Raw genomic sequence first — 25,950 nt, 5'->3', positions numbered from 1 at the left:
AGCAACAACTGAAAACATCAGTGTGTTACCAACATTGTTCTCATACTGAACTCAAAACATAGCACTGTACCAGCTACTAGGAAGACAATTAACGCTATCCCAGCTGAAACCAGGACACTATTTAACACCTTACGTTAGGTTTACAGTTGGACTTGATCTTAGATGTCTTTTCCAACCTAAATGATTCTATGAAAAATTGGAAATGGAATTGTGGGAAAACACAGTTGGAAGGGACGTTGGGTGGTTTGTGGTCCAACCTCCTGCTCAAAGCAGGCTCAGGTCTGCAATGCCACCAGGTCGCTCAGGGCTTTGTCCAGCTGGGTCTTTGAAGTCTCCAAGGATGGAGACTGCACAAACCTGCCTGGGCTCCAGTCCCACTGGTTGGCTGTATTCACGAGGAAAACATTTCTCTACCTATCTAGTCAGAGCCTCTCACTTCAACTTATTGTTTCATGTCCTCCCACTATGCACCCCTGTGAACAGACTGGCTCCCTCTCCTCAATAGCCCCAGTCCTCATACATAGTTGCTGGGGGCTGCTCTTAGGTCTCCCAAAACTGTCTCTGCTCGAGGCTGAGCCAGCTCCAGTCCCTCAACCTCTCACCACAGGGCAGGTGCTGCAGCCCCTGACCATCTTGGCAGGCCTTTGCTGAAGTCGCTCAAGTTTATCTTTAATAAAAGGGCCCCAAACTGGCCATAGTATCTAGATGTGGTCTGACAGGTGCTGAGTAGAGGGAGAGATAATCCCTTCCCTTGGTCCACTTAGTACAGTCCTAGATGCTGTTGGCCTTCTTTACTACTTGTAATTCTTGGACTGCTTTCCTTGGAGCCCAACAGGAACCTGGGGAAAGGGGTAAAGTTCTCTAGTGTTACAGCAGGACAACGTCTTGCTATCACAAGACGTTATAGTTTTGTGTTTTGTATAGCAGTTGCCAGCAAAGTACGCATTTGATGTTTATAATAAATATTGCTATGAATGAAATTATGATCTTCCCTGTAAGTCATAAGGTAATGTTCTTTGCATATGTAAAAAAAAAAAAAGCTCTAATGGTGAAATCTGTAGGTATTGTGTTCATACTGTGATTTTTCTTAGGAAAACAGTACAACTGGAAAGGTAAATGTAGGCCATAGCTACCAAGATACTGTATGTTTTGATTGCACTAGAAATCTGTGTAGTAAAGTGAACTTCTGTTTAGACAGTATTTGGGTTTTGTTAATCTAAAACTGAGTATGATTATAATCCCTGATTAAGACTTAGAACAGAATGAAAATGTAAGCATTCTTAAATTTGGCACAGCTCTCTGTTTTTACATTAGTGCTCTTTACATGTTTGTGGGGGTTTTTTTTTGGTTTTTTTTTGCAGATGGAGCAGTATATCATGCTTGCCATAAATCTACATACTCGGTTCTCCCTGAAGACTACAACTGGTACTTAAACGCACTTTGATGCGTGGCCTTTTCATGTAACACTTATTCCAGGGCTACTTTCTCTGGCGTGAAGTTGTCATGTAATGGTATAAAATACATCTTCTGCCACTTTTGGATATTTTAACTAAAGTACTGTTTCTGATCATAATGATTGTGAAGTTAGTATTTAAAAAAAAAGAGTGTAATGAAAAATCATGCAGGACTCATTCTAAACATGGTGATAACACCAGGACCCCTGCAGTTTTGTTTGTGGAACAGCAAAAGTAGCTAAAGAGCGGTCATTTTCATTGATGCTTGTTGTTAAGACAAAGTCCAGGTATTTTTGTGCTGCTGCATGGGAAACTTGAGTAGGAAACTGGAAAAGATGATACAAATACAGTGAGAAACGCAGCATCCATGTCATACAAGGTTTTAGGAAGCTAATGTGTCATGGAAGTTAGTAAGGAAGAAGGGTGAGAAGAGAGTCATACTCCCTCAAAGAATGTCTCAGTAGGACTTTTTGTTCATCATGCTCATCATCTTTTACCAACTATAGAAGTTGGAACCCCAAACAGAGCTTTGTTTCCTATTCTTTCTTTTGTAGGTGCCATACTGCTTATAAAGGCATGTTGTCCTAGAGATCATTATCCCCACCTGTTGCTACAGTTTTATATGCAAGTATTCAAAGTGTTAAAGACTTTTTCCCAACCCATATTCCCAGCTATCTTTAATACTTTATTTTACCCCTTTTTTCCTCTCCATCCAAAAAAAGAAACTTGAAGGTGGCTGGAAAAAAAAAAAAAAAAGGAAGTTCAGATCAAGTATTTGTGACCCTTATTTTATAAGGGTTTATTTTATAGAAGATTCTTAAGAATTCATAAATGCAAGGTCAAATCTTGTTTTCTTCAGGACTCGGGCTGCTTAGTTGCTCAGCATTTCTGAAAATTGTAAGGGATATATTTAAGAGTGTAAGTTTTTATTTTTATAGCAAAGTGGAACTTGCAGTGACGTCAGATTTGAAGACAATTGTCTGCTACCACCCTTCGCTTGAGATTCCATACGAGCATACAAAAGTATGTCCAAATGTACACATTTATATTTCTTACTCTCATAAAGGCATAAGTAGCTCATAATTTTGAGGGCATCTTTTTTTTGATTTGAAATACTGATGTACTTTTTAGTATGTGATCAGCATGTCTGTGAAGTAAGCGAATGATCAATATAGCTGCTGCCATGAGCAGGACCTTATTCTTAGTTAAATTGAGGGAAAGTTGCAGAGTAGGAAATGCTCAGATATCACAGCACGTAGTAACTCAAACAGAATTGAGGCATTCAAATACTTGTGCACTACAGAGAAAACTAGTGTCTGTCTACGAGTGTACTCCTCAGGGAGGATGTTTGAAATGCAGGTTATGGTTCACATGTCCTACTGTGTACAGATGCTGCAGTCTGGGCAAGAGGATGGAAAGGAGTGCTGCTGCTGTTTTCAACTTGAGCTTTAAATTCCATTCAGCACTCTGGGTTCATAAGTCCCACAAAGAACTTTAAATACTGAATTTTTATCTATCAGTAGTATTTTCAGTGTGCTCTTTAGACTGACAAAAGTAAGTCTACATAAATTTTTCTAGTGTACACTTCTTGTTTCAGTTTCCAGTTCTCATGAGCTAATAAAATACTGCAAATGGTGGCTACATTGCTGAAGTACCCAATATGAAAATTCTCCATTGAAAACTTAAAATTTAGCACTCTTTCCCTGCAAGTTACATATCGCTATTTTTAAACCTATCAGTTGCATGTCTCAGGAAAAACAAGACTAAACCAAGGAAAAATATTTGTACAGTGCTAGTAGTTAGGTTTCAGGTCGAGAACAAGTGTCTTGGTCTTAGCAGATGCACAGGTAATTAGGAAGTGACATTCTTCTCCAAGGTACAAATCATCTAAAAGCTTTTTTAGTAATGAAGATCGTCACTGAATAAATTTCTAAATAGGAATAATACGAGTACTTTTGTATTAGTAGAACTGAAGCTTATGATTCAGCTAGTGAATTGTAAGGAGGAGATCAGCAATAATGACAGGAGTGCTGATTTTAGGGGTAGGGTAATCAGCTGTAGCACCTGGGGTAATTAGATGTTTCTAGACATCTGCTCCACAGTGATGTGGCTTTGTTTGGGGGGGTGCGGGGGATGGTGATAAAGAGCCTTTACAATTACAGGCATTCTTCTGTATTCCTTTGGTTTCAGCTGTTAAGAGTAAATTGTAATGCTATCTATGTAGCTTGGCTTTTTGATTTTCTCAAAAAAAGGAGAAGAAGGAAATACATACACTACTGTCTTTATAGCCCATACCACGGCCAGATCCAGTGCATAATACAGAAGAAACCCTTGATCAAGTTTTGAAATCCAGATTGAATGAAAAAGAGCTAAAGAACAATAGAGGTCCTACAATTGAAGAGCTCAGCAAAATGTTTTACACAACAAAACATCGCTGGTATCCTGTGGGACAGTAAGTATTTTCTTTTCAATGTTTGTTCCTTTGGGATGTAAAAGGAGATACAGGAATAATTTAATGACTAGATTCAACCTAGGTTAAGTCATGTGAGACAAGATACTGTTAGCACATGGGCTACTACATAAAATCTTAAATGCAGTGTTGTGTAAATGGAAGACTGTATTTCATAAGGTTTTTTTAATGCTGACTCTTTGCAACTTTCTTTTGTAAAGTATGTCATGGAGTAGGAGTTTTTCATACCATCTAGTTAGCTACTGGTTCGAGTGATTAATATTAAAGTTGCATAAGTGAAGTCAGCATAAGAGAATCTAGTATGTAAAATATCTTCAATGGATATAACCAAATACAGCTTGGAAACATGCATTGTCTATTCCTTAACAGCTTTTCATAAAAAAAACTTAATGGGATGATTCTCAGACTTAAGAATAGTAGAGGTTTTTCATTTGAAATGGTGAAAAGTGCACCTTGGTGTGCCTTGTACTCAGAAAGCTAGGAGGAGGAGAGATGCAAATATGCATGACTGAGCCTAAAGAAGAACTATATACATTCAGATATACCACTGGAAACAAATGGCATTCTAGTTTGTGTTACTCCTTTCCAGTCCATGTTACTACACCTTTTGGTAGCTGCCAATTTATAGCTATGGAGACTTGATAAAGGCAGATTTTTAAATTTTTTTTTTTTTTGTCCACAGAAAACTTTTTAATTACCGTGTTTTCGGAGTAGATAAAAGGAATGAAATTGTAGAACTTTCTGTGGCCAAAGGGGGTAGCTGTCACTTTAATAAGCATCAAAGAGGATCTTCATTGTTTTAGGGTGGGCAATTAGGAGGAAAGTAGGGATCATTTTTGTTGTGAAGAGTTTGTTTTTTAGTTTGTCTGCAAAATATTACACTATTTAATGTACAGTCTGGCATAACTCCTTTAAACATCAAGTCTCTTTGTTCTGTAGCAATCATTTTATCCAAAGGAAAAGCTGACCATGTAAGAAAATTAACTTCACACAAAGGATTAAGAATAAACAGCAGCCTTTGTACCTATTCAGCTGTAGAATTGATTGGATTATTGCATGCTTGTAGCAGATGTAGCAATAGAAATGAGTAGCGTTATGTAACTCCATGAACAACAGAGATTACATCTAATGATGCTCATGTATCTTGTCTTGCTTACTTGTGTAACCTCCAGATCACTCACCGGGGGGAAAAATATCAGGAGAATCAAAGACTCTCCAAAGCTTGCATTCACTGCAGCCTTTTTTTCTTCTAGGTATCATAGAAGACGCAAGAATCCTAATCCTCCTAAAGACAGATAATGAAGATAACTTCTTGTTCATCAGCACTTTTTATTTCCCATAAAGATTAATAGCAAATTACAGAATGTGAGATGTTTGGCAATTCAGTGTGAGTGCTATAACTAAAACATGCTTAACTAAATTTGACTCTTACTTTCTACTTCAGCTAGTTGACAGAAAAACAACAAAACTGCACTGATGAAACAAGGATCTAGTGAAGGCTATTGTATACGTGCGGTCAGTGAATGTGCTAGTCTTAGAGCTGGATTTAACAGGTGATGGAGTGCTCCATTAAACTAGGTCAAGGGCTCATCATTGGTAAAGTGAATGCATAGAAGTATTATGTCAAAATGGGAAGTCTAGAACTGGACACGTTAGGGTTTGGTGTTGCTTTGGGGGGATAATTTAGAAATCTAGTAACTGAAATGCAGGTGAGCTTTAATCCTGAGGTATTAATGAAATAGTATTGATGAAAAATATAATGAGAGGTATTTTTGAAAACGATTAAATAGTTTTGCTTTTTCTGTTAGACTTGTAAGATATCTGATTCCATGTTTAATCCTACATTAGCCAAGTGATTGTATTTAAGGCTATTGTCATGTACTGAAAACTGGCCAACTAATTGTTAATTGTAGCTTCCAAGGCATAGTAAATCACCCAGTATTCCCAAATATCTGAGAGAACTTCTGTGTGTGTTGGGGGGGGGGGGAGGAGGAGGGGTTGGTTTTGTTTTTTTAACCCCACCCCAACTACTGCTCAGTGAGGATGCTATGTTTGTATAGAAACTGGAATAGCTGTAAGCTCAGGGGAGGAAGAGTTCTTTGCCTCAGCAGGGTAATCCGTGAAGACTCCCAGCTCTTTCTAGCTTACCTAGGGAGAAGGATTGGCCCTTTGTTATATGAAATGCTTTAAATTAATGTCGTGTGATTCTACTTCATAGTTTTAGCGTTTTGTAGTACTTAAATGTTTCTGCTATTCTAATATTCTATGTCATCTAGCATTTTTTTCTCAGGAAAAGGAGATACTTTACTCCAGTCTACAGTTTTAGGCATCAGCCTTCTTAGAGAATGGGCTAGCTTGGAACATTGTGCCTCGGCAGAGATCCCAGTGACTTCATTAAGTCTTCTTAGCAGATCCTCATAAGTAATCAGAAAATAATTGTCCAATATATGTCATACATTTTGATTGTATTTCCTTTCCAAAGCAACTTGGATAAGCTAGGAAGGTTCTTGTTTCTTCTCTTAGTCTAGTATAGTTTTGCCAGCATGTGTTATCTACACATCTTGCTAGAAGTTGAGTACTATATAAAGTCTCTAATCCTGGTCATTGTTACTATAAAGAACACTTACTTTTCTAAAGTTATTACTCAGTAAGCTTTTTTCCTTTAATTTCCTTTAATTGTGAAAAAAGCAATGTTGGATGTGTGTAAAAAGACTGCCTTTAAATACTTCTGGAAAATTTTTATGTAAAGGTAGTCTAAGTATTTATCTTGGTATTATTTTAAAAAATGCATTTTTAAATCCGAATGCCAGTTAGCTGATAATGGTTTATGATGGCAGAGCATGAAATTGTTTTGCTTATTCTCTCTGTTAGGCTTGTAAGATCTGAGTCCATGTTTCAGCCTACATCAGCCAAGTGATTTTGGCTCTGTATTATACGATGTGTTGCTCGCGTGGTAACAAACGTGCTATCATGAAGGAATGTCTATTGTGTTTATGAAAAGGATTGCTGCTTACTCTGCAAGTTCAATCACATGAAAATAATTATTTTTTTCTACCTAGAATATAACTTTTTCAATAGTTTTTAGTAATTTGTAGTACAACACATCGTAGCATTTTCATCAATTCATGGTGCCTGGTACTGACACTGGTCCATAAGTGAGCAGCTTACATCTCATGGTTAGTGTTCTGTTGTGTTCCACTGCATAAAATCGAGCCCCCTTTATTTCTGGGAAGCTGAGACCTAATTTGTCACTGTTTGACTTCACTCCAGCATAAGAAAAGATATCCTTGGATTAATTTAAACTTTCAATTATTTTTCCCCCTTCTTCTCCCTGATACTTTTGCTTATTGCTGCCTAATAATAGTAAGACATTTTGCTTTACAGAAGCCTTTTGTTACCACGTTTGTCTGTTCTTGCCTGTCAAACCCTGTTTATGACCAAACATCCACAATCACTGTAGATATGTTGGATTTCTCAATGTTTCCCAAACATTTTTGGATGCTTTTCAGGCATTTTGAGGGCTAAATATCTGTGATGTGCTGGACTGCTATCTTTAAAGTACTTCCTCTTCTGACCAGTTACTGGAAGCTGAGTCTAAAACACGTTCACTATGTGTACCCTCTGCCATTTTGTTACTACATTAATTCATAAAATTGGTATTTTAAAATCTTTGCCCACATTACGCTGCCACTCGCAATCTTTCTATGTTCTCTTCTACTAAATCTTTCTCCTGGGTCATCTGAAGCATGACCTCATTAAAATCCTGCTCTCACAGTAATTCCAAGCAGTCCCCCATATTTTCTAGGCCTTGAACAACTACATAAAGCTGCCTTCTCTGTTTCTCTTCACTTGAAAACTTGGAATTAGAATCCATCCATTTGATTCTTGTCCCCCTTCTATGCAGAAGAATAATCCATCTGAAAGTTAGTTTGGGATTTCTGTTTTCTGTTGCTCTTGTTCTTTGTAATTGAAAACTTTAATTGCATAAAATTCACTGAACGTTAAGACTGCTCTGGTGTCTTTTATCCAATTTTAGGCACTTAGCCATTTGCTTTGTGTCTAGTAGTTATTAAGTATTTCAGACCTTATTAGGCTCATTGCTGTGGATAGTATTACAGTTGGGTAAATCTTACTGATTTTTTTTTTTTTTTTTAATGTCTAACTAAAAGTGTTCTTGGGCTTTGTTTGCTAGCATGGCATTAGAAAAGTCTGCTTCAGTCAAGTTATCAAAAAGTTTGTCCTCAATTCAGGCCATTTAAATCACAGTTCAATTTATCTTGATGTCCTAGTGAAAAGAAAGTTCTTTCACTTCCTCTAGTTAGATCTGAATTAAAAAAGGAAGCAAGCTTTTAAAACGGGTTTTTGCCTTTTCTATGGGCAAATTGTTGTTCTGCATATTCTTGATACTACCACCAGGAGGCAATCTTGCACAATAACGCAACTGGATTTGTCTGAAACAATAGAGGATTTAGCTGTATCATCAAATTTAACACCATGAGAGATACGCATTAGCTGTTCTTTGGTTAAATTTGTAAGTACTTAAGAAAAAAAGAACTCCCTAGCAGGTCTGAAAGTGGTTGGATTCAAAGGGTCTTTTCTGGGACTTGCCTGTTCGCTTTGACTGATTTGACTTTTGTAATGTGTAGCAGAGATGTATGTTCACACTTAAAACAAAAAAAGCCCCACCTTCCCGGTTGTGAAAAAATGAGCCAACAGTGGAGCAGTAATGGGACCCAACTGCCAAGGTCACCCATGTCACAAGTTTCATGTCTTTGTGCTTCAGTTCCTCATGACTATAATGGAGGGAGCGGTTACCCATCCATCCCTCCCTTCCTGCCCCTCCAGTTACTCAGTCCTATAGGAAAGTTCCCTTCCTCTCCGATTAGTGTTGTAATAGGTCTGAATTTCAGCTGCCATGTCTAAAATCTGCGCTGCAGAGCAGTCATTGCTGCAGCTCCGTTACAAGTCACAGTAATGATTGCTGTTTAAAGCCAACACTGCATTTCTCAGTTATTCCAATCTTAAAGAATTTTAGCAGCTGCTCTGCTGTAGTTTCTCACATGCTCATTCCATCCTCGAAACCAGTACAAAGTTATATAGTGAAGAGATCAAATAGAGGTAGACTGCATTCCTTGTCTGTCATAGAGGATGTACATTTTGTTTTAATACTACAATATAATAAAATTGACTTAAAGCCCACCAGTCACTCGAATAAACATTGGACAAACTGTGTACCTACAATACATGAAAGTTGGATTCATCTCTAAGATAGAGGCAGCTGCTAATTAGACAGACATCTAAGCCTGAGTTTATCGTTGTAGGCTCCCCTTGTAGTCAACTGAAACAAAAAAAGTACATACCTACACAAGGCAGGTGATCTTATTTTAAGATTTTACTGTCTAGAATATGTCACACAAATTGTTCTCTGGAGGTGCTTTTTCCTTCTTGTCTATGAAGGGAGCATGAAGTTTAGCTGAGATACACTTGCCTGTATCAGAGCAAAGGAAAGCAGCCTTACTTTTTTTTTTTTTTTTAATTTAAGAGAGCATATATGTAAAAGAAAAATACTCCACTTAAGATAAAAACATTTTTGCTGTTTCTGCTACCCTTTGGTAGCATGTAGTCTATATATAGGAACTCTTTGTTTTCTGTATAGAGTAATTCACACACGTTTAATTTGTAGTTTTCAATGAATCGGGTATACGATTTCAATCTTGCTGCCTCATATTTAATCAACACGCCAATGCTTAAAAGGTAATACTTAAGCAGTTATTTTTTTGTTTCATTTGGTGTGTAGTCACAGGACAAATAAGATAGTTTCTTATTTTATGTATCTTTATAGTACCTCTTCTAATGAGCTCATGATCACACCTGTTACCCCTAGGTACTTCCAGAAAAGTGAACACAATAAATGATAATTTACTGGATAGTTTGCACAGAATTATCTGAAAATTTCAATTTACACAGAATGTTAGTTCTGCTGTATATGACTACAGCTGTTAGGACACTGCATGTCAGAAGGTGGGAGCTATGTGGAAGCTGCATGAACCAAACAGTGTGTTTAGTCAGCAACTTTGCATTGCGTGGCTTCTAGAGAAGTAAAAGTTTATGGCCTGGAGTACCACCTTATTAAGCGTCATGATGTAGGTGAGAAATGATAATCAAGGTATTGCAAAGTTTTTTCATTGCCTGGAGGCACCACAGGAGGTTGGAATGGCCAGTAGAACTGAGAAACTTTGCCAACTAGTCTTTTGGAAAAATCAAGTAAGTAATAAATACAGAAAACAGTTGTGCTTATATTCAGCTTTACTGTTTGTCAAGATGAAAATCAGTCTTGGGTCAGAGGCAATGTACCATTTTAAATAAGGTTGGTTTTGACAGCTACCGAAGTTTACAGTTCCTCAGCAAAAGAATCTCCCTACCAGTAAAATATGAGATATCATAGAAAAAAAAAAATTCTGGAAGAGCTGCTGCTTAGCATCTCTTCTGCCAAAACTAATAAAAGTTTAACCAGGTAAGTATCACAGAAAATTTAAATAAACAGTGAAAAGTGACTGTTAAATTAAGCTACTGCATCAAGCCATTAGCATGTAGAATAAAAATTAACCTAAGTAAGAGATTAAACTATTAAAGCATAACCCTACTATACAAACATATTTCCTACTCAGGCTAACAAAACAGAGCTTTATAGTTTCATGTAAAGATTAGTGTTTCTTAAATACTGCTAGTCTTTTTCATTACTCAAATTTATGTTCTATTTGTTTAAACAAATAATAAGCTAAGTAGCATTTTTCTGAAGTCAACATCTGTAGGAGTTATACTGGATCAGAGCTGTGCTGCAGCAGTGATCTGCACCTTCTGGTTTAGTTAAGACACACTGAGGATTTCAAATGAGTAATAAACTAATACCGTAAAAAATTTTCATTGACCCCCCAATTAGTTAACAATTGGTCAGTACACAGTAGCTTAAAGCTTTGCATCCCTTTTCATATTTTTTGTTATTTTGTAATTTTTAATTCTGACTGGTTTAAGTATGGGTTCACTTGTTATTTTCCAAGAGTACCTCGTATCTTTATAAAACTCCCTTTCTCCCACACTGTTTTTCATACAGTTAAAATCTTGGCATTAGTGATGGGGAAACTGAGGGTGGCAGCAAGTTCCAGAAATTTTAGAGTTAGATTAAGAAAAAGGATTTTCTATCCAGAGTAAAGGCACAGTGCAAAATTCATGTGAAGTTCACCATAAGCAGAGATAAGAAAAACAGCAGAGAAATTCCCTTTCTAGAGCGTATATTTTTATGTTCAAATCTAAAGTAAACATGCTGTGTGTTGGCTGCATGGGTTACAATTCATTGACTTTATATGGCCATATTTGTTGAAGAAAAATATTTGAAATGAGCCCAAAGAGGCCACTGGTAAGGCTGAAAGGTGACACAATGGCCTGTGAAGAGAAGGGCAGCGGTGGTCCTGATGGAGAGCAGCTGTGCTTAGTACCTACACAGCGCTTAGCCAGTCCTTGTCCAGTCTGAGGGCAAAGCCTTGAATCACTGAAACTAGGTGAGTGTTTTGCTTCAATAAAATCTTGATCATAACTCATGACTTCATGGAAATGATACATGAGAAGCCTTATACTTCTTTAAGAGCGAAGCGTTTATCCTGCAGTCAAAATACCTGTGTCTACACTACCTCAGCCAGAGGTGGTCCCCAGCAGCAGGCTGATCCTCGGGGTCCCTCTGAGCATGTCCTTACTGCTGCAGGCCGGGGAGGAAGCTCAAGCTCCGGCTGCTGATGCCCACGCCTCTTTGGTACTTCCCCCTGTTCCACCTAGCCCTCTTCAAAGCAACGGCTGCACACCCCCGCAGGGAGAGTTCGCACCAGGCGCTGCTCCCAAGATCACGTCTTGTTTGACTTTACCCTACGTGCTCTTCAAAACTGCTCAGGCTAACTGTGCACCCTCAAACATTACCGCGTCCCAGAACACGTAATACATACCCTCGCTAGGAAACCACTTTTCTCACAGGCTGCAGTACAGTTTCACATAGTTTCAGATACTTCAAACCAAAAGATACACAAAAAACCCAGAATTGCACGTTGGGTCTATAGGGGCACCAGAAAGAGTCTAATGAGTACTGTAGGATGTGAATATCGGAGTCTGCTCTAGGGGGAACTAGTCCCAGCTAGTGTGAATATAAGCCAAGCCTCTTAGCATCTGTGACTTTTTTTTATTTAGAAATACAAGCACACTCTCTGAAATCAGGTAGTTGGGACCCACATCGTTTTTACAGATAACCTGAGCTCAGATTGTCTTCGTCTGTTCGGACTATGAAGTCTGAGTAAGTCTGGTACAGGCTTAGCGAGACATGCAAAAACAGCAACTCACACACGTAATTACTGTTCTCTAAACAACCTGAGTCATCAAGATTGTCCAATCCAGTTGAGAGATGCCCCAGTTGAGACTCCTGTAAAAATAAAAGGCTTTTTCTTCTGGATAAACAAAATTAAATATGCAGAGAAAAAAGTGCGTTTCTCTAAACAAAATCTGGATTTAGGAGCAAGTATCTTCAACAGTCTACATTGGAGTAAATGAACTGTACCAAAGATCACTAAATGTCAATGTTCTGTAATTCTCAACCTTCAAAAGATCAAAGAAATCTAAATAAATGGTTCAAGTTGAGGCATTTGGCAAAAAAATGAGGTGAAAGGCTTTCAAAGTTTTCTGGAGAAAAAAAACAATAATTGGACATAATTCTTAAGATCTTCACTTAGGCATTACTAAATAAAAATGCTGTGTTTCCATTTCAGGGCTAGTGGGATGTCAACAAAAGAAAATAGTGATATAAAAAACAAAGAGCTGTTTTTGAGTTATTCTCAGGACATAAGGGGTTTATTTATTTAAAAATCTGTGACACTGGCAAATAAGCTTTTCACTTTACATAACTTGCCAGGTGTTGTTTTGGGTTTTTTCCCTTTTCAGCTGCACTTACATGATAAATTAATTTTGCTAGAAATAAACTACCAGTTCAGCACAGATTTTTTAACAATTCATCTCTTTATCTGGCATACTCTCACCCCCTTAGAACAGCCCAAGGAACTGATCCTGAAAATGCCCAAGGAGATTAAAAGATACGCTTCAATTGATTGTTGAAGTATAACTGTCAGAAGCATAACTGATCAGTCTTGTTTGGGTAATTTCATTGTTGTTGTCCATCAGCCAGTCCAAAGGGATTTCATTAACATCTAAAACTAGTACCTCTGGAATTTTGACTAGATTGTGAAAGCTTCTAGAAATAATCTATTTTGAAGTGTTAAGTATATAAATGCAAATTGAGTGGAAACAGCTGTTATTTACATTCTCTGGACACAGGATTTCACTCCCTGATGGATAGAGAAAAAGAAATACCATTGAAAGAACATGAAGAAATTGGGAAAATGTGTTTCTAGTACAAATAGATGCAATGGACCCCATTGTCGGGTGGTATAAATTGGTATAGCTTCACAGGTTTGCCACCGTAACAATATATAGCCCACCTGCAAGGAGGACTTGAAGAGCTTCACATTTTTCTTGGAGAGAAGGGGGAGGGGTTGAAGGAATGAACATGCTGAAAACAAAAGCATATGAACAAATTCGTGTTTCAGCCTTTTATGCAATGGCTAACAGAGCGCCAGGCGTTTTCAGAAATAGTCTCACAGAACAAAGCCACCATTCACAACAAGATTTTGCTGTGGGCTTCTGGTAGTTCGAGATTATGTTCTGGAAAAATTACAAAAGCTCCTGAAAAACCTAAGTAGCATATTCTAGACCAGTGTGCCTGAAAGCGGAGGACTGTGCTGAAGGGAAAAGAATGCGTGGTGTGAAAGCTCACCCCTTCAATGAACCCAGGCTTTATCTTTTTACTGGCCTGGCAGAGGCCCTCCTGCATGTCGCCTGTACATGTCCCCTTTCACTTACCTGGAGCAGATCCCCACCATCACATGTTCCACTGGAAAGCTCACGCTCCCTCCTGCCATGGCTGCTTCTATCTGTAACATCACTGGCAACCACCTGGAGTAACATGAACAGTAATAGACTGTCCTCAGAAAAGGTTAGGCATGTTTAAAAATGTAACAAAAAGTGGCTGTTAATTTCATTTGGACCAAACCCACTCAGTCAAATCAGGGTGAGGAACCTGGCCTGGGGAATTAAAGGTGGGATTGTTTTGCTGGGTTTTCATTATAGAAGGGAAAAGGAGTTGCTACAACCAACACAGCTAAAGCTCAAGCACCACAAAACCACTTGATTCTTAGAGCCTGTAGAGTGATTCCCTCCAGGATTAGTTCTGTTTGACTTGGGATTGCTTTGTGCCTGCCAGCACACAAAAAATGTCATTAACACAGGCAGCCATGTGACAGAAAATTAATTCTTGTTCCATTTTAGATACAGACTCTTGCCTGCTGTTGTGTCTTATGCAAATGATACATCCGATGGCTAAATGCATCCTTAAGTTCCTTCCCAGAACAGAGACTGATCCACAGCAGCAGGTTTTGCAGCTTCCTTCCGTCTAGCATGATGTGGCCTGAAATGCTGGGGAAAAATTCTGCTGTGCCTCAGGCATCTTTCTGGATCAAATTTATTCCCAGAGGGATAATTTATCAGAGAAGTGAGCTCTGAGGAGAATGCTAAAAATAGTGTTAAAATTTTGAAATACAGGGCAACGGCACTGAAAGTCAGAAAAGATGTCTAGCCCAAACTCGCACTTTATGAAAGGCTTTGCATATTTTGTAATAATTATGGATATGATTTCCCCTCCCCCCTTCATTTACAGAGAGGTAATAACAAACTTCAGCAAATCTGAATTTGGTTACACAGAGCCATCTGTTAATTCTGGTATATGGCAGTAGAGGGCATCTAAGGACTTCAAGTCACATATGGTGAGGGATTAAAATCAGATGGCTGAAGGAGTTGCTACTCTCATCCCCAACCGTTCACCCCACCCCGTGACAGAATTTGCCACCTCACGACCAAACAGCTCATGAAGCTGCTCCCAAACGACTGCAGTTCTGAGCCACGCTGAAACCGGGGTGGATCTTAACACCCCAGACTGAAAGCTGACCTTGTTTAGGATGAGATGTGCGAGTTAAATTTCTCATCCCTGCTGCAGGCAGCGCTCTGCCAGAGCCGCGGGAAGGATGGTTCAGGTACAGTATAAGGGGAGATGGTAACTGCCTCAAGCAGTCTATCCAGTTTTATCTGCTACTGTTTGAGCTTTGATTTCCACATACACCTGGCAAAACTGCTTACAGGAGGGGCAAGCAGTCCTGGGAATGGACAGGCAGTGCCAAGAAAAGGCGAGCTGTGGACCAACGCTCTCTCCTTAAGCAGGAAGAGTAGCCCTGTGTCTGTTTCCTCTGCTGAGCCCCAAAAATGCCAGTCTGTCTGGCCTGTATTTCAGTTTACGTCCTCACAGCATGCCAATGAGTTATAGGACGATGCCTTGAGCCTTCCTGACAAAAACCAAGCGCTAATCATGATAAATAAAGAGAGAGAAGGTAGTTGGCAGCTAGCACTGTTTTCTTGTCATCTGTTCAGGTTTGTATGATGTTCCACGTCCAGCCTCTCTTTATGCTGAAGCGGGGAAAGCAGCCATGCCTATCCTGAGCCAAAAGAGGACAACACATCAGGGGCAGGTCAAGTTCATTACCTGACACTAACACTTAACGCACTAATCTGAAAAATGTACTCGATCCGAGCAGCATATGCACATACATACCACCAGCAGCATATTTTCAATTAACTGTAAGAAGTTTAAAATTATATAAACGCATTAGTGCATGTTGATTATCCTGTTATTCAAACTCCTAAATACAGCAACACGTCAGGCCTTATGCTGAAGTCTATTATAGCCTTAGTCTGAAATTTAAAAGTGGCTCATGCCAAGGAAAAGGTTCTACAACTCACTTAATGATTCACAGTACTCCTGAAATGATATTCATCTGTCTGCTTTCCATGGCAGCACTTTCAATCATAAACACTTAATTGTAGGAATTCATCCTCAAGGCCAAATAGCTCTGGGTGAATTAAACAATCTTTAATATAAGAACTAGAACAGTGATTTAAAATTAATCTTTTTCTGATGGGAGACCATTTATTCAGAGACATATAACCCAGTTTCTTCTTTATTTTACTTTGCACTCAAAACTCTCTCCTTTGGAGATAGCCACTGCATCACCTGTTTTAATTTTCCTTATTAGTTGCAGAACTGACTCTTCGCCAGTAAGGGAACTTTAATTACTTATGGATTGGCAGAGCACAGGAGAGCTGCCTGCATGCCGCCCGTCTGTCAGGAAAACTTTTTTCACAGACATTACTTGCTCTCTTTTACTTTGAGAAGTAGGACTCACAACTGGCAAGAAAACATCTCAAGCCTCCTCAAGCATAAAAGGCTTGTTTTTTCTGGCAGCATCTAGGACGAGAATGCAAGATTTCACAGTGCTTTCAGCTGTGCTATCTCTAGGATTTTTCTAAAACAAAGACAAGAGTGTACGTTTCTCCAAAAATCCAGAACTTCAAAGAGCATGGTTGCGAACATGTGTATGTGTACATATACACCTATACACTCTTTCTCAGGCATATACACACTTTTTCAGCCAAAAAACCCAAGGTAAATAAGTATTACAGTCACAGCATCTTATAATCTGAGTATTGAAATCCATAGCAAATACTATCCTAGTAGTTGTTTAAAATTACTTCTATCAAAACAGTTCTTGCCAGTAGTCTTTTTTTCTATCGTGTTCATAAAAAGGAAGCATGATAGGGAAGAAAACACTGTCAAAGCATGTATATTTACAAATTATCCTCAGGCAACTTTCAGCAATATTTAGCTAGTTCTAGTCAGAGTGAAATTGGATAATTCACAAAATAACAAAGTGACAGACCAGAATTCTGCTGTTTATAAAGAAGCCTAATGTAGTATAAGGTGAAAACTGCTGTGTAAATTACGTTTTTTTTTGTACTTAGTACCTGTGTCACCACATTCCACTTTTCCTTAACAAGTCCAGCCAAATTATTTTTATGTTATTTTGTTTTTACTTTAAATTGTAAATAGTAAATTAGAGAAACTGTAAAAGCACTACATTTAATGTTTTTAACTAAAGATCCTAAGTATGTCTAGATAACCTCTTACTCAGTGGAGCTGAGGCCTTTAGATGCTACCGTAAGTTTTAAATAGTATAAAGCACATGATGAGATGAGAGAAGGATTTAAATGCCACCTTTTTATGGTCAGAGTTTCATGCTTGCCGGTGATAATCCATCTACCTATCCACTGAACTAAAAGAAATGGTCCTTCTTTTTCTCAATTGCCTCTGAAAGAAAATAATCTGGATGTTATTTCAAAGTACTGCTCCCTTAGTGCTATCTCTTGATGGTTTGCTTTTAAATTACAAGTGCTGTTTTCTTTTAGAACATCACTGATTCATAGAAATTATTCACTGAATTTTTTATTATTCTCCTTTACCAAATGTATATTGTCAAGAAAGATAAAGTGTTCGCATCTGAATAGATAAAAATGGCAGGAAATAAGGTGGCAGCTGGTTAAGAGTAAAATTGTTTGGTATACATCATAATTTATTTCATCAAAACATTCTGTTCCTCGGGCAACTGGAAAGAGCAGAGTGATCCCATTTACGAAAATATTTGTTTTCTTTCTGCTGTATTTATTATGCTTTAGGAACTCTTTGTGAAATAAGCAAACCTTACTCCTGACTGCTGCGTGAGAAATTCTCTAAGGGCTTGCGTTGCGGACCTTGTTCATGGTGTGGAGCTACAATTAACTTGTTCTAATTTGCTTGAGATAAAGGCTCAATATTCACATTTCTCTGCTCGAGAACCAGATGTGCTGCCTGACCACTGTAATCACAGGACAGGGAGGAACCCTGGCAGTTATACACTGTTATTTAGATCAGTTCAGGTAAACACTTGTCAAAATATGGTCAATAAATAGAAATACATCATAAGCAATAGCTGGCCTTTTAACTAAAGCGGATGTTATCTGACCAAATGGTATGTCATGGATAATGGATAGTCTGTGCTGCATCTTTGGGAAGTAAGGATGCAGAGAGCAAGGAAAGGCCCCTTGTATTCTTCTAGGTAGCTAGAGAAATCTAGCTAAATAAATCAGTAAACCTTTTCAGCAAATCAAAGCAAAGGTAGCAAAACCAGCTGGGCCAAAAACGCATTGCCCCCTCCTCCGCTTACATCATATTATATAAATAAATCAGTGTGCTAGCTCTCCAGTAAAGTTGGCATACTTTTCAGGAACAAAGTGGAAATCATTTCTAGCAACAGGCACTTCACACTATTGTAAAAACATTGTTGCCTCCTTCCTTGGTCATGAAAGGGATTTTTGCCTAAAGGAAAAATAAAAAATAAATCCACACGTCCCTCCCCTTCTCTTTTTGAGCACTTACGTTTGAAAACAAGTCAGAAACATAATATATTCTGCTTGTGATTTTCAAGAACTCTTAATGTTGATGTTTTCAATACTAATATAAATCTCGATTAAAAATATCTACTATATGGATGATATACTGCCCAAACCAAAACGCTCATGCACAGTAGAAAGTATCTGGAAAAGAAATCAGAGATTCCGTAAGTTTGTGCCTTTCATCTCCAGTCAGCTGATACGCCTCTAAAACTGGCTCAGAAGCATTCATAACTGTATACATACAGGCAATATTTCTCCTAGAATTGCTAACCCCAAACATACAGACTAAAAATAAATAAAGCACTTGGTCTGAATTGTACTTACAAATTTTCAATCCCCATTTGTATAAACTAGTTTTCTCTTCATATTAGTGACTCTGTTTAGAAGAATCACTGTTTGTTGCATGGCAAATTATAAAAAACTTATTTTGTTTACATGATGGAAAGCTAAGTTTTCAGTCTGCTGCTTCTTTTCTCTTTCTCCATTTCACATCCTTCTCCTACTCCGTTCTAATTTTTTATATAGTAAAACACTTAAGGCAGACCAAGCATGTATTAAACATCCTAATCCCAAAGAAGCTAAAAAGTAGCTTAAAGTAGTTTCATGCACCACATGTGGCCCATAATCCCAAAAGTAATTTAATTTAATCACCTTTTCTTACCCTTAATTTTTTTTTCTCCCCTGTGACTGTGTGAAAGACTTACACGCAGACAGAGGAGAAAACCAGCTAACTAACATTGTTGAAAGAAACAGTGAAATACTAACTTATTCCACGGAGCCTATAGTACTTATGGAAGTCTCATACCAGAGAATAAAGGTAACTGTGAACCGAAGCACTCTTATGAGGTGCCAAAAGTGTCATTTAAAGATCGATTTGCAGTTTTTAAGTTTGAATTTCATTACTCTTGTAAATTTATCAGATCTTTAGTACTATTTTTAAAAGACATTAACTTCTCATGAAAAAAAAATTAACAGAGCTCTGTTTAGGAAAGATCCTGCTGATATACTGCCTATTTAATTTTTATGCTACCTTTTTCATAACAATATCTGAAGTTTTAAGTAACAAATATTTATTACATTCTTCTGTTCTTGTTTCTCATTCACCACATAAATCATGGTCTTCCTCTCTCTGCCTTTATAGCAGTCAGCTGTGGTTTTAGAAACAATTATGACTTCAAGTGACGAATAAACAGCAGAAGCAAAGGAAGTCTTGAGATACTATCCACATAAAAATGCCATTAATAAATAAAACAGGGAAAGAGAACTACAGCAAAGCTGTAAAAAAGCAGCTTTGCATCTAGACAAGATGCATTCCATTTCTCTAAGATGAATTAGTGAACTTTAAAGGAATAGCCTTAATTTGAACACTATTATGTCAAAATAACATATTTTTGAGCAAAAGCTCTGTGTCAGCATATACATATATGGAATTATTTTAGTAATAAAAATAGATCTGTATTCCTTTTTTTTTTTTTTTGTTCTTCTGAACATAGTGAAGCCAGTGCAATTCTGGAAAAGTAAATTAGATTTTATGCAAGATCTCACATCATCGGTAGCAGAACTGTCAACTAGATTTCAGAGGACACATATTCTCTCCTCTCTTCACATCTATCCAACAAACAGTTAGTGGGGATTCCACAAGAGTCACTGGAGGCTGGATCTGAGGCTATCTGAACTGCATGGACAAAACCAGGAACAAGAATGACTTTCAAGACCTAAATTGTTTTAAACCATTTCTGAGAATGCTTAAGCAAGAAAGCCCATGTTTGTTCCTCAAATCTCATTTTAAATCTGTGGTGCTGTCAGCAATTAAAACCACCTTTTTTCATAAGCTGAATAAATTAAATTTAAAAGCACCCAGGCATTACAAACAGATGAAACCGTACTGACCAATTCACTCAAGAAAGATTTTTTTTTCTCCTCAGATGAATCTGATTAGTTACTCAATACAGCACTTATTTTTTAAGAGAACTATTAACTCTAATACTCTTCACTCATCCCCTGATGTTTAAAGACTATAAGTAGTATCTATTACAAAAGCCTTGAGGAACTGTCCTCCACGGTGTCCTTTTCTTTTTTTTTTTTTTTTTTTTTTTTTTTTAAAGAAACGTTCAATTTCAGGAGTTGCTGGGAGTACGACCCAAGGCAGGAGTGTCCCTGTGGGAGCCCTCTCTGTGCAGGGGAGCCGGCGTGCGGTGCAGCCCCGCTCCCTCAGCCGTCCAGCCTAATACATATTTATTTATCTCTTTGATAACAAAAGCTGGCCCCCCCCGCCCGATTTTTAAAGACATTACTTTGTATTATTTGATATTATTTTTTCCAGAGGACTTGAAAAAGACACCCCTTAATCCTTCTCCCGTCAAACCCGAAAAATACTCCCTCCCGAACACCCCCGTACAATTTACAGAGAGCCCTGACCTCCAGCCAGGGGCAGGGGTGAGACTAATCCGACTATTTTTGCTTTGTTTCCCCTCTTTTCTTTCCTATTTTTTTTTTTTTTTTTTAATCTTTCTAAAGTCGGCTCGAGGCCGCCGGGGCAGCGGCGGAAGGTGGCTGGTTATACCGAGCAGCACCCGCGGCACAATCAATCATCTTTAGGCTGAGGAAAAAAAAAAAAAAAAAACAAAAAAAACCAAAACCAGCTTCGGGTTTATTTAAAAAAAAAAAAAAAAAGAAAAATCGCGGAGGAGGGGGGGGGGGGGGGGAGGAGCGGCGCGCGCATCGGCGGGTAATGGCTGTTTGTAGCAACGAGGTATTTAGCGCCGGAGGGTGAAGGGGGGTGGAGACCAGGGTGGGGTGTCCCGGGAGCTTCGACCGCCTCAAGTTCCCTGGCACGGAGCTCCTGGCACCGGCCCCCGCCGCGCTCAGGTGCCCACGGCGACGGGTTAGAGCGGGCACCCCTCAGCCCTCCGCCGCTGAGGGAAGGAGGGAAGGGAAAAGGGAGGGAGCCGCGCTCCCGCGCTCGCCCGGTTACCTCAGGAAGTGCCGCGCGGGCCCGGCGGGCGGGCGGGCGGCCGTTGGAGCCCGCCGCGCGGGGCCGTGCCTCAGGCACGGCCCCGCGCGGCGGGCTCCAACGGCCGCCCGCCCGCCCGCCGGTACCTCAGCGGCGGCCCCGGCCACTGACCTGCTCGCCGCGCGTCTCCCGCGGCTCCGCGGGCTGAGGAGGAGGAAGGGGAGGGTGGGGTGGGGGAAGCGGGCGGTGCGGAGCAGGGTTAGGCGACCGCTGCCCCGGCGTGACAGGGGCGGCGGCTCGGTGCGTCGGCCCCGGCTGGCCGCGATCACGGTGGAGGCGCCGGAGCGGGTCCTGTCACATGATGCGGTTCCTGGAAAGTTCCTGGAAAGCAGCCTTTGTATGTAGCCATCCCGGGAGGAGGGAGGGAGGGAGGGGGGGGGAGTGGCGGGGGCAGGATGCCCTCGCCTCGCAATCAAAGGCGAACAGACCGCCCGCGCCGGGGAGACGGGGGGAGCGGAGGGTGTTCTTTCCCCAGGAGCACCATCCTCCTCCGGCAGCGGCAGCCTGTCTGTCTGCCCGAGCGCAGCCCCGACGCTTCTCCCCGGCGGCGGGTGCCGTGTCCCCACCGGCCCTTCAACGCCGCCGGGGGCGAGAACAACCTGACCGCCTCACCTCCAGGCGGCGGCAGCGGCGGCCCCAGCCCCGTCCCGCCGAGGCCGGGTGAGTCCCGTCGTCGTCGGTGTCGTGTCCGTGTGTGTGTGTGTCCCCCCTCCCTCCCTCCCTGCGCCCGATGCCCTGCTGCTCCCGGGACGGAGCTGCCGAAGCCGGAGGCAGGCTGCTCCGGCGCTCCTCGTCCCTGACCGGGGGAGGACAGCTAGCCGCCACCGCCTCGCAAAAACCCCTCCGTCCCTGCCGAGCTCCCGCGGGCGGCGGCACATCGCGACCAGGCGCTCCCCACGGCGTCTCCCCTTCACAAAGGGGTCGCGCCTGAACCACCCCCCCCCCCCCCCCCCCCCCCCCCCCGCCCCTGCAAAGCTGCTCCCACCTGCGCTCGGGGCTTTGCCGCCGCCGGCCCCGCAGCCGCTCCGGTGTCAGGGCGCACCTGCGCCCGGTCCCCGAGCCGGCGGCGGGAGGTCCTGCGCTGGGGCGGGGGGGAGAAGGGGACGGGGATGGGCTTTGCCCGGAGGGCTGCCGCGTGTGTGCCTGCGTATGTTGCGATAGAATACCCGGCAGAGCAACCTATCAGCTGCCACTAAAGTTGAATTGGGAAAAGTTTCCGAGCTCCGCCGCGGAACTTGGGACGGGAGGAGTCACCTCGGCGAAAGCCCTCAGCCGGCGGCGGCTGCTGCGCACCTGGAGGCAGAGACTCTGCCCGGTTCGCAAGCACCGGCGGGGGTCCCGGGCTTCCCCGTGAGACCCGTCCCCGGCCAAAGCGGCTAGGCTCTCCCCTCGCTGGCGCTGCCCGGCTCCCTGTCGCTCCGGGCGTGACGGTGGGAGAGCGAGAGGCTCTTTTTTTTGTTGTCCCTCCCGTTCGCGTCTAGCCGAGCGGAAAGATAATATTTTTTTTACAATATCGGGATTTAATGGAACGGGAAAAGCGCATTTCCTGCCCCGCGCTAAATATATCGCGCCCTCCACCGCGCTGCCCCTTCCCGTACCCAAGCGGCCAGCGAGCCCCGGGAGCCGGCGCTGCCCGGCGCACCCGCCCCGCAGCCCCTCGGGCACGCCGCCGCCCGGGAGAGGCTCGCTCCCACCCCGGCAGCACGGCCCGCGCCGCGTTCCCGTTCCTAGAGGTACGACTTCGCCTATGACCTTACTGAAAGGCGTACCGTGCCGGTGCCGCGCAACCCGGGCAGCGCCGGGTCTGCGACCTGGCCCCGCTCCTCCGGTACCCCTCCCCGCTCCTACCTGTACGTGCTCGGCTCTCCCCCACCACCTCCCCAGCGGTACCGGCCGGGTTCCCCTACCCCGGCCGTGGCAGCGGCGCATCAGCGGGTTTGCCCTTGCAATAAAGCGAGACCACCTCCGCCTCGGCCCCGGCGGAGGGGATCCGGGGACAGGCTGGGCGGCGGCGGCGGCGGGGGGGGAGGGAGGAGATGTCCCTCCCCCGCTCCGCCGGGAGGTGATCTCTCGCCCCGGGTCCCTCTGGATGCTGGGAAGTTCCGAAGCGGGAGCGCCAGAAAGACACGGGCTGCGTCGGGAGCGCCTCCCGCGGGGCTCGCCGCCGCTAACCACGCTCTCTCTCTCCGCTCGCAGGCGGCGCCCGGGCCGGGGACCGGGGCCATGCACCCGACGCGGCGTTGAGCACCGCGGCGGCGGCGGCGAAGCGGAGCCCTCTTCCCGCGGGCAGCCCCCGACCTGCGTGCGAGCGGGGCCGCGCCCGCCACCGCCGCCGCCCCCCCCCCCCATGACCCTGCGCTCCGCCGGGTCCCTGGAGAGCGCGGAGGGCTCCGGGGGGCGCTGGGAGCACCCCGGGGCGGCGGCGCCGATTGCCGAGGAGTCCCGTGAGGCGGCGCAGCTGGCCGCGGCTATGGAGGAGCTGCGGCGGGCAGGTAAGCCCGGGCGGCCGGCCGGGAAAGGAGGAGGCGGCCCGGGGGGGGGGGGGGGGAGGGAAGCGCCCGGGGCGGCGGCCCTCGCCGAGGTGCCCGGCTCGCCGCCGCCCGCCGCGGTCCCGGGGGAGGCGGAGCGACGCGGAGGGCAGAGCCGCCGGGCGGAGAGGGGCAGCGGGCGGCGGGGGCGACGCTTTGCCATCGCCGGCGCTGCGGGGTCGCGGCCCCGCGGCGGCGAGGGGCGGCGGCGGCGGCCGAAGCGAAAGCACCGCCCGCCCCGGCAGCGCCGCGCCCCGGCGGTAGCCCGGGATCGCCGGCCGGGCGAGGGCCGGGCGCTGCCGCCGGCCGGGGCGGCCGCGGCGTGGGGAGCGGGGCGGCGGGGGCGCCGCATCCCCCCCCGGCCCCGCGTACCTGCGCTCGGCGCGGCGGCGGCTCGCCCGGCCCCGCAGGACGCGGGGCTCGGCCGCGGGCGGAGGGAAGGGCTTTTGTCTTCACCGCCTCCCCGGCTAGGACCGCAGCCGCGCCGCCGAAGTTGTTTTCGTACCCCACTCCGCTTCTGATGGCTAGACGAAGCTCGCTTCGGCAGCAGCCTGCCGAGAGCTACCAAAAGCGGGCTTTTTGCGGGCTGCCAGCGTGCGCCGTGCGGCCGCAGCGCTCGCCCCGGCGTGGGCGCAGCGCGGAGCCGCGGGGCGCGTCCCGGCTACCTTACGGGCGGTCCGCGGGGTCGGCGGCTTCGGCGTTAGCCTCGCAGGACGCTGCAGGAAAGTTTGTGCGTGTGTGTGCGTAGATACGAAAATAAACAGTGACCTGGAAGGCTCTGTCAGAACGAGGCGCGTTGTAAAGCAGATGAATTTAAATAGCAACTAAAAATTGACAGTGCCTGCAGGACTTCAGCTTTCAAACAACAAAGGAAATGGGTTATTGCAAGTGTATCGGCCAAAGAGAAGCTTTTTAAACAAACGGGAATAAACAAAACCCTTGTTCCTCTCCTCTTTTAACAGGATGGTACTGGGGCAACATGACTGTTGCTGAAGCCAAAGAGAGATTACAGGATGCCCCCGAAGGGACCTTCTTGGTTAGGGATAGTTCCCATTCAGAGTATCTACTGACGATTTCTGTAAAAACCTCAGCGGGACCGACCAATCTACGTATAGAATATCAAGATGGCAAGTTTAGACTGGACTCTATCACTTGTGTCAGATCTAGACTTAAACAGTTCAACAGCGTTGTGCATTTGATTGAGTACTATGTTCTTATGTGCAAGGACAGAACCGAAACACCTTCAAATGGAACAGTTCATCTTTACTTGAACAAACCTCTCTATACGTCTGCTCCATCTCTGCAACACCGCTGCAGAATAACTATAAACAAATGTACAAATCGGATTTGGGAGCTGCCATTACCAACAAGACTAAAAGAGTACTTGAAAGAGTACCAATACCAGGTATAAATATCTTTTCTAAATGCCTCTAATGTAGAGTAACTTTTAAATGCAATTCTTAAAATCAGCCAGAGAACTGAGTAACCAGTTGTACAACTCAGCATGGAATTCACTATCAAAACAGTGGCAGTTCTGGGGGAAAGGTTTTTATTTCAGATGCCACAAAGGGAGACTTTATGTAGAATAATCCCACTTTGCATCCTCGGGGGTTTGACAAGGTGGCATGCTATTCTTGCGAGGAGAGAGAAGCCAGGAATCTGTCCAGATTGTGTTGCTTTGTCAATAGCATAAAATACTGCACTAACTGTCAAATGCTAACTGAAGCAGTGGGACCGGGAGAGACTGCAGAAGTGGTCAGAGACATATGAGAGCGCATAAGTATCTCAGTTGTCCGATTCCAAGATTAATTTGGTGCTGGTGTTCGTATAATCCTGAAAGCTTAACTGGATCACACTGTGATAATCTTGCCAAAGTTATGCAACTAATCAAATCCAGTCAAAAAAAGTGATCATGTATTCAGTTTTTTTTTTGAACTGTAATTCTTGTGCTTTTCTGCAAGCAAAGGAGTACTGTAAGTAATCAGTTTAAAACATTATTTTTCGAAGTTCACTAAAAGCTGACCT

The 25,950-nt window shown here is 43.3% G+C and overlaps 3 protein-coding genes across 9 annotated transcripts in view; 2 read left to right on the top strand and 1 right to left on the bottom strand.

The window, feature by feature from the left end:
- MRPL42 (mitochondrial ribosomal protein L42) overlaps positions 1-7,929 on the top strand; it is an 11,312-nt gene extending 3,383 nt beyond the window's left edge. For both annotated transcript variants that reach the window (XM_030002570.1, XM_030002571.2), the window contains exons 3-6: positions 1,362-1,425; positions 2,393-2,477; positions 3,743-3,906; positions 5,178-7,929. In XM_030002570.1, the coding sequence (XP_029858430.1) occupies positions 1,362-1,425; positions 2,393-2,477; positions 3,743-3,906; positions 5,178-5,223 (359 nt within the window). In that variant the 3' untranslated portion in view covers positions 5,224-7,929. The remainder of the gene's footprint in view (positions 1-1,361; positions 1,426-2,392; positions 2,478-3,742; positions 3,907-5,177) is intronic.
- The window catches only part of LOC115336059 (homeobox protein Hox-D9-like), a 25,463-nt gene extending 1,717 nt beyond the window's left edge, over positions 1-23,746 (bottom strand). The window contains exons 1-6 of one of the 6 annotated variants that reach the window (XM_030002567.1): positions 22,010-22,330; positions 21,509-21,718; positions 13,873-13,965; positions 13,452-13,522; positions 12,304-12,382; positions 419-839 (exon numbers count right to left, since the gene is read on the bottom strand). In XM_030002567.1, coding sequence (XP_029858427.1) covers positions 12,339-12,382; positions 13,452-13,522; positions 13,873-13,965; positions 21,509-21,718; positions 22,010-22,275 — 684 coding nt within the window. In that variant the 5' untranslated portion in view covers positions 22,276-22,330 and the 3' untranslated portion in view covers positions 419-839; positions 12,304-12,338. Of the gene's footprint in view, positions 1-418; positions 840-12,303; positions 12,383-13,451; positions 13,523-13,872; positions 13,966-21,508; positions 21,719-22,009; positions 22,331-22,382; positions 22,899-23,245 lie in introns of those variants that run through there. The other 5 variants (XR_003921603.2, XM_030002566.2, XM_030002568.2 and 2 more) reach the window with 5 other exon arrangements.
- Positions 23,745-25,950, top strand: SOCS2 (suppressor of cytokine signaling 2). Its single transcript, XM_030002572.2, has 2 exons — positions 23,745-23,889; positions 24,888-25,950. The coding sequence occupies exons 1-2, from the start codon at positions 23,745-23,747 to the stop codon at positions 25,334-25,336; spliced, it is 594 nt and encodes a 197-aa protein (XP_029858432.1). The 3' UTR covers positions 25,337-25,950.

Source organism: Aquila chrysaetos, chromosome 26 (assembly GCF_900496995.4).
Source record: "Aquila chrysaetos chrysaetos chromosome 26, bAquChr1.4, whole genome shotgun sequence".
NCBI classification, from domain to species: domain Eukaryota; kingdom Metazoa; phylum Chordata; class Aves; order Accipitriformes; family Accipitridae; genus Aquila; species Aquila chrysaetos.
The sequence above is the reverse complement of the archived record's forward strand: the minus strand, read 5'-3'. Positions and strand labels throughout refer to the sequence as shown.